General features: G+C 43.6%; 1 protein-coding gene across 4 annotated transcripts in view; it reads right to left on the minus strand.

Annotated features, from left to right (window-relative positions):
- The window catches only part of IRF4 (interferon regulatory factor 4), a 63,664-nt gene extending 62,405 nt beyond the window's left edge, over window positions 1-1,259 (minus strand). For 2 of the 4 annotated variants that reach the window (XM_085607155.1, XM_085607153.1), the window contains exon 1: window positions 1,023-1,253. In XM_085607155.1, coding sequence (XP_085463281.1) covers window positions 1,023-1,235 — 213 coding nt within the window. In that variant the 5' untranslated portion in view covers window positions 1,236-1,253. Of the gene's footprint in view, window positions 1-1,022 lie in introns of all 4 variants that reach the window. The other 2 variants (XM_085607152.1, XM_085607154.1) reach the window with 2 other exon arrangements.
- Window positions 1,260-8,926: the final 7,667 nt, after the last annotated feature.

An 8,926-nucleotide genomic window follows, 5' to 3' on the forward strand; every position in this document is an offset into this window, starting at 1 on the left:
TGCAAGGCACATGTATGCCCCCTCGCCCCCTCCACTAATTTGGAATTGTGTTATCTTCTGAAATGTGCTTCCTAATCTAGTTGGAACAGTCAAGGATTGCTTTTAACATTCATTCTACCAGCTCCTCCCCTACTAAAAGCATGACCTATGACCCTCCAGAGTTCACCTACAAGCCCCAACTAACTTGCTAACTTACTAAAATTTCATATTGTGAACAATCTTGCTCCTGCCGTCCAGCTGATCTTCTAATGCTTCTGTTAAGGCATTCCTAGTTAAACTCAATGTAAAACACTATTATCAAGGCCGACACCTTGATGTCCCTCTCAGTTGGTTATTCACCTAAGACATTTTGGCAATGCCCCCATCATAGACTACGCTAATCCCTCCCGTTTAGCAACAGGTTTTCCAGGAAATGACTGTGTGCTGCATCTTAAGTGTCCCTATACACATAAGAGTATGCACACGCTCTTCTGAGAGTCTCTGCAGTGGCTCTCTGTATCGTTGGATTCAATAGAAGGACTTCCATTGCACATAAGTTTGTTCCCCTACGTGGAGTGCAAAGTGGTCCAAGTGGGTTGAAATTATTAGGTGTGCAGAAATGAGATTTCCTGTGGCACAGTCCACCTTAGATAGATTGGCATGTGCTTCTGTTACATATACACACACATGGCCGTCTAAGCAATAAACAAAAATTGAAGCACCAACCTGTGGTCCACGCCTGCTTTAGCTGAAAATTTGGCGGTATACAAGGGTATACGAGCTGTGAACAAAGGATACACACACATATGCACACTCACACACACACACCTAGGTACTAGTCATCCGGAAGAGGAAATGTGCTCTTGGCCCACTGTCCCTGCCATTAGGAAGACAATTCCTGTGGAACTCTGCATTCAAGCCAACTCATTAGTTTAACCCAACTATACAACACCAAGTTGATGACTTTTAAGGATGAGCAATAAAGAGTCACAGTGCATGAGAGATGTGTGCCTTGAGCTCCACCTCCACACTTTCTGTGGTACCTTGAAGAGTGCCGCATCTTCGTCTCTGTTGTAGTCCTGCTTGCCCGCGTGCTTCCAGGGGATCCGGAAGATGCTCTTCTCATCGTTCTCCCATACCAAGCCAGGGTACTTTCCGCAGTCAATCTGATCAATGAGCCACTGGCGCAGCTTACCATTGCCACCGCAGCTGCTCACCGGTGAAGGCATCCCACATCCTGACACCTCCTGGTTCATCTCAGTGTGACAAAGCTGAAGCCTGGAGAGGGGCAAGAAGCACAAGTCATCAAATGCCACTCACTAGAGTGCAAGCCTGGAAGTGCCTTCCTGGCTTTCTGGGTACGAAAAACATGCAACGGGTATCATGCATTCTCTACACAAAGAGAGTGCTCAACTTTTAAAAGCTACTTTGAAGAACATAGATTCAGACTGTGCATTCTATAAATTATTTTCTATCGAAAATGAGTTGACTTGATATATTTGGTTTGCAACAGCTGGCTAAAGGTATTTTTTCTACCACTGCCTTGGGGGCTCCCATGTTTGTGCCATATATTGATGCAGGTCCCGTGAAATTATGCGAATCTGCAGCCACAGGGTTTTCCAAATAATTATTGATGTGCCGCACTTGACCTACCATCCATCGTCTGCTGATTAATCAGCCGATTTTCACAAAAACACTTTGTTTCAAGCTCAATCGGATCAAAAGTTACTAAAACCACCACCACACACCTTGCTGCACAGTTGCAGATTCTATCTAAAGGTACTGGTCACCTTTCAGTTGCTGATGGCTATATTGTGAAGATAGCGTTAAAATGTTTAATAAAAATGACAGACTAGTGAAGTAATACAGCCACAAATATATCACTTAGTCAATCCTTCCACAAAATGTGGTCCTTCCCTGCAGCATAATTGCAGTGGCTCTGGTCATAGGTATGTTGTCTTTAGGTGTCACTGCCTAGGGGGCTCACCTCTCCGCGATCCAAACCCTGGTGATTTTGGTCATTCTTTCTATGATACAATAATTGATAATGGCTCAGATTGGATGTGACAGAAAGAGGGATAGTGGATCCATGAAGAGACCTGGAGCTGGGTTGGTAAAGTTTGTTATTAACTGAAGAGACCGCTTAATGATTTTAGGAGCCCTGGGCCCAATGAATTTTGGGGGTCCCTGTTCAGACCAGCTTTGATTTTATGATCCAATTTCAGCTTTTTCGTACCCTCTTTGGCCAGGTGACCGATGCCTGACCGGCTCACTGGTCCAAATTCTAAATGTGTTCCTATCTATTATTATGGGATTATGAGGTGTGTTTTCAATATTGTAATACAGCAGCAGCTCACTCATATTATTGCAAATAATCCCTGCGAACGACTGGCATATCATCATCATCATAACTTTATTCGACGGTTGAGTCATCAAAGTACAACATATAAAAATACATCAGTTATTCAAAATTCAAGATACGACAAATTTCCAAAAAAATATAAAATAGTTAAAATTAACATTAAATTCCATGACACAACTCTCAAAGATAATATAAAACTACAATATCTTTAAAATATTCCCAATTTGGCATATCTCATATGAAAGGTCCTGGTTTAATTTAAAAGGAGCTTTTTATGGATGGTGCATGGTGCTGAAAAACAGATAACATTTATCTGAAACGTGTGCAATAGACTCCCACACATAACTCATATTAAAAATAAATTAAAGGCAAACGGTATTTGAAACAATCTATGTTTAAGAATCATTCAAGATTATCAGGGCAGGACTGTGCAGAGAATAGAGCTGGATCTATCAGGGGCCCCCCAGAAAGGCTGGGGGTCAGGATCAGTGCTTATTTTGCCCATGCTTTAAAACAACTCTGAACTGAGGTGGAGGGGATCTGAATCCAATCGATCACATAGAGGGTACAGCAAATGCATTCAGCCGTAAGGCTATTGAGGTCTGGATCCAGCCCTGTTTCTCATATGATTGTGTTTTTTAGAAAAAAATGTGAGACTGTCCACCAGGATGCAGGTCAGACTTTCAACCCAAACTGAGAGTACAAAACCATGATGGATACTGAAAAGTCAGGCTGTTCTTTTTCTGTTTTACAATTAATTTAAACTATGCGATGATCTGCCTAACGGAGCCCTCACTAGTGCATTGGAGACATAAGTAAGTAACCAATTCATATACCGCTCAAATGTCCAAGGGCGTCTTGGCGCTAGTATTCCCAAAGCAAACGCAAACAGAAGATGGTTTTAATTGGTGATCTGAGAAAAGAGCCAGGCTTTTAGTCCTTTCCTAAAGGGAAGTAAATTGGATTGGGATCTCAATATCCAGGGCATCGAGTTCCAAAGTTTAGAGGCAGAGAGTGAAAAGCTCCTGCCACCCCATCTTGCCTTATTTATTCTGGAGAGGCTACTAATTTAGCTGAACCTGATCTGAGTGTACGCCCTGGTGTATGGCAGGTAAACAACTTTCGAAAGTAAGTACTCCGCACCTGTCCGACGGAGAGCTTTATGCCCCAGAGATCTTTGAATTGTATCCATCAGCAGCATTGCAATTTGTACAAGGCTTGTTGTGCAGTCAATCAAACACAACTTTACTGCTGAGTCTGGTGCAAGCACTTTCACCATGAGCTGCTCCACAGGTTCTAATGTTGAAAACCAAGCTCGTGCTTCATCTGGATCGTTTCAATTGTTTACATTTTTACAAAAACATAGAATAAATGTGTTCACATTAGAGGAGTTGTATGCACGTGGGATGCATCACTTTGGACTTCAGTCACAGCAAAGCATTGCATGAGGAAGAAGGATGCGACACATTGCGCTGCACATGGAGACCAGAGAAGCGGAGTGGGTGTGACGACTGCAGCTTTCTCAGAATGTCACATGGGGAAACCTTGATGGTGCCTAAGATTTTACCGGGTACACACAGAGGCAGATTTATCAACGGGTTTTGCCGCCCTTGCACCGCACTAGGGTGACGCTCTACTAAGTCAGATTTATCAAGCCACTCAAAGCCACCTTGCGTGGCCCCGCGTGCCTTGAAAGTTTAGAGTAACACTAAGCAGCGTAAATCGCTGCCTTACGATACTCTGCCCCACGGAGGCGTTCCATGGGTGGACTGTGATGGTTTCCATGCATCCATCCATGGGTTTTGGTGCATTCCCAGATTTACCATCACTGGTAGACCTGGGAATGCGTCAAAATACTATTCCTCCCCAGGTGAGGCGTAACAAGGAGAAATATCTTTATTTCCCCTCGTATTTTCCTCTTTCTAGAAAGAGGTAAATGCCTCAGAGGATTGTTTTTTTGCAGCAAGGTGTACCTACCCGCACAAAAACAATCCTGTCTGCAACACAGGCACCCCTGCACGACGGTGCAAAGGGTACGTGGGTTGGCGCTAGGCAACACATTGTACGCCAGCGCAAGGAAAGGACAGGAATGCGCCATCTGATATTAAATACAGTGCATGCCTGCCCTTTTCTTTTCACGCAAGGCAGCAAGCTGGCTTCCAGCACTGCGCGAAATGTTGATAAATGAGCCCCACAGTCTGAGACCAAAGCACTTCAGATGCACCGTAACAACTACAGAGGCTCTTGCTTCGAGCCAGTAGCATATAATCTACTGAAGCTTTTTCAGAAAACGTGATCCTAAAACAGAGAGTCTTGTGGGTAGTATAGAAAAGGGGGCACCATTTGGGGAGACCACAGACATTTGGGTGTCATCAGCTCTGAGGATATGATAGTAGTAAAGGTATTTCCACTATAGGGCAAAGAGGGACTCGAACCATGTTTTAAGAGCACATTAGAGACCGTTGTAATTCATTTCAGGAAAATTAAATAAAGCTTGTCAGAAAACTTTGCTTGACGTTCAACTCTAACGAATTGTCTTGCACAGACTTGACTGTGTTTTTAGTTGCTGTGAATAGGATGTCCCTTCTCTGACTGAGCAGCAATGTTATCCGAATCCACCCTTCTCAATCTGTTCTTTACACACACTTTCTGAGAAGGTCTGGATTGGGAGGTAAGGACAACCCTTGAAAAAGTTTCCTCATCAGCCTGCAGCAAGTCTAACTCTCTCCAAGAAGATTTGGGTAGGCTTTCAGCCCACAAGAGTTTTCTAAATACTGTATTTAACGATACAATGTTCTAAAACTACTGCTTTCGAGACACTTCTGAAGAGAAACTACAAAAATAGCCCAAAATGTCTGAGTCTGCCCAGTAGTACCCAAGAGCAATATGTCTCTGCAGCAGCAAATCAGATATCTGGCCATATAAAAACTGTGTGTACCCTAGGACTCCTTTGAGGGCTGAATGGGATGAGGATCTCTTGGGCCAACCAGCTCTTAAAGCAGCACCATCTTCCTTCTAGACACTGTGGTCTGAATGGCAATATCAGCCATACTGCTGAGTTCTGGCAAAAGACCTCCAGCTATGGCCACCCAGATAAGACTCTTCTTGCATGTTATGAGTGGCATGGGAAAGGAAGAGTCTGATTGGCCAGTCACATATTTAATAGGGATCACTGGTCAGGGTATATACATTCTGCCTGCTGCGGAAGGGGGACAGAGTCAGATTGCAGATTAGGGACGGGCACAGATGCTTAAGAAAGTTTCTGTTGATCTGAATTGAGGCAAGTGTTGAAGGGACCGAGAAATTAAAAAAGGGAGAGTAAGAGTGAGTAAGACTGATAGGAACACTCCACAGTCCCTTTCCCGTTAACGGGGCCAATTCAGAAGAAATGTGCCCTATTGAAGCAAGCATGAGTACATCGGCCCAAGAAGTGAGTGAGTCGTTTATGATTCATGTGTGGAAGTGCCGGTGTCCCGGATAGAGGCTGTGTGCTCTTCGGTGGGTTTCTGGAGGCAGACGTGCGCCCACACTAATGCCGTATCAGTGGCCTCCTTACTCATCGCGTGCCGTCAGTTGAGGCAAATCTCAAAAATGCCAGCAGATCAGTCACCTGGCCCCCAAATTCCCCAGCTAACTTTTCAGTAAATAAATTTGCTCTGTTCCTCTAAAGCAGTTGTGTACAATGGTGAACCAAGAGGGCCAGGTTCATCTTAACTTTTCAAAGTAATCACCACCATTTATTGCCATCTTCTGCCAACTTACCTCACTGTTTGCTGCTGCAGGTACATGATGCTCCTGGGAACTGGAGGCCTTTAAAATCTGGCCCTCATGGACCAAGGCTGGGCAATTATAGGCTGACCAGCTATGCAGTGCAATGTCCCTGAAGCAAAGTGCTTTGTGGACTAGTGCTGTCACTAAACTTTGAGAAATACCCATCAAAACAGTCATGTGTGCTTCACAAAAAACATTAAACATCTGCCCTGATTTACAGAACTGGAGGAATGCAATGAGCAAGTGAGGAAAACTGAGAAGAAGGTGAAGGGGTAAAGGGAAGAAGATACTTATGTTGGAAGCTCAAGGAATGTGCCAGTTATCGATCATTAACCCAGTTGCAAATGGACCAAACTGCAGCCCACACAACCGTACCCCAGTCTAATAAAAATGTACATATCAAAGTGTTAATAATACTTATAAACATTGCATATTTATATTTAGAGAACAGATTAACCATGTATGTTCTTAAATTCATGCCGGGGGAGTGCTCAATTTATTATGAACCTTTTAATGATGGAATGCATAACCGGCTTTCCACAGTTATGCAAAATTAGACTTTTCCCAAAATTCTTTTTTTTTTTTTCAGAGTTTTATATAGCGCGAACTTGACCCGAATCGGGTATGAGAGCGCTGTACATAGCACCAGTTGCATTACATGAGGACACATTCATTTTTGTTAGGCACGGGGAGATTAAGTGATTTGCCCAGAATCACAGAATGTTCAGCGTCATTGCCGAGACTCGAACCCAGTTCCCCAGATTCAAGGCCGACCACCCTAGCCGTTAGGCCAACTCCGCAGGGAAACGTCATGTAATATGCAGAATCTTAGACGTCTTCATAGATTTCCAACTGCAAATGTCAAACTGGGTGATCAGCAGAAACCTTCGGACAGAATGAATGTGAGGGGCCTCTGCATATGTCACCAAGGGAACCATGCAAACCTCTTTTGCAGGGGTGAAATAAACTGAATATTGTCTACGGAGATATGCCAATCCAGTAAGAAATGGACATGCCATTTGAATGTCTTAGTTATATAGGGCCATATGTATGAACACATTTTCCCATAGACACAGAATGGGTAAAACCCTTTGATACATCTGGCCCATAGTATTTTATGGAATTCTGTGCCACAGCTAATGTGACTATCTTTGTTATATTGTCTTTTTTTTGGATCCCATGCGTTCCTCGCAGGGCTTGCTGGTGTAAATTGAACTTTCTCTGCGGTTGCACCTCATACCTTTATCTGTCTGGTCAACCTGTTATACATAACAAAACCCTCGAGAGCAACTGCATTTTTTCATGCTATTATTTATCAATTACATAAAATCTAAAGCACGTTTGCTGATACAATGTTTGTTTTCATGTTGCAAGCAATTATATAAAAATAAAAAATGTATGAAATGTGTTATTTATATAATCAGTCAAAAGTCACTGAGACGTGTCATTGGCAATTTGTACATCAATGGGACTATCTATTATCTGTGTTGTTTGCAACACAACTGTTTTCTTGAACAACCATATCTTATTGTCATCACAGATCCTATAAATGTTTATGTTCTTGATGTGAGGTGAAGTGTGGTGGAAAAACGACGGATGCATTGGTATTCGATTGCCATGTATGTGGATAAGGCGTACGCCTTATCAAGAGTAACTCATAAAAACAACAAATGACTCATCAGCTGAAAAAGGGGTGGCTTGACACCCGTATACCTAGGATACTTTAACGGTCCATATTAATACTGTGCAGGGGTGCAACTAGAGCCAAATTTCGGGGGGCTAATACTTCCGGCAATGTAGAGCCAAATTTCAGGGGGTGCTAATACTTCAAGCAATGTGTCCTTGGATAATGTAACTGCCGCTCATGCAAAAGTGCCTCAATACATTCAGGTGGAGTTCGAGCTGTATAAAACTACAAAAAAACAAAGCTTAAGGTTACTTTTCAGGAAATGCATTCTCACACTGTGGCAGCAAAAGTAATTTACAACTTTAAGGAATAGGCAGAGTGGAGATGCGGGGCTCTAGGAACAAAAACAACAAAGCCTCGTTATCAAGTAAATGGTCTTTTAAAGACCTGTATAATACTTGGGTGCGGCTGCGATAAGACGCCAGACCAGCCAGCCCACAGCAGCTCAGAACAGTCTGTGTGTGTGTCCGGGAAGCTGTCTCAGCCTGGGCTGACACGCACGACGGGGGGGATGAAGCCCTTTGAGCCCTATGGGCGTTGCGCGCCTGACACTGTGTATATGGAGGCGAGTGTGGGTCATATTACATTGCTTTGAACCATGACAGCAATGACGGAGTGCTTTTGCTTAATCGTAATAGATGGTACAGATAAGTTTACTCCAAACATTCAGTGTGGATTGGGGCTGCATATTTTGGCGCTTAAATGTTACTCACCCAGCCTTGTCTTAAGAAAACCTCACTATAAGCTGATACCTCCCACTGCTCTGTTAAATAAATGTAGTGAGATAATCTCTTATCATATTAACAGGCACGTTAAACTAGGACTAACACAGCCATCAAAGACTGAGTGAGGATAGCCAGTGCGCCCTGAAGATGTGTGTGAAGGAGACTCAGCGCTAGCCTGGCACAGGAAGAGAAGGTGTGCGCTTGTGGTGTTCCCGCAGAGTAAGTGACAGGCTGGCACAGGGGCGTAGTTATGTAAAACTTTCCAACTAAAAGAGCAGTGGGCCTCAGGTTGGAGGGGCGCGATGACCAAGGTTCGAGAAGGACTCTTTCCATGAGGAATAAAGTCAGTGCTAAATTGCTTTAGGTCGGCCTATGTCTAGAGTGGCAACAGTGGGCAAAAAA

Source organism: Triturus cristatus, chromosome 5_2 (assembly GCF_964204655.1).
Source record: "Triturus cristatus chromosome 5_2, aTriCri1.1, whole genome shotgun sequence".
NCBI lineage: Eukaryota > Metazoa > Chordata > Amphibia > Caudata > Salamandridae > Triturus > Triturus cristatus.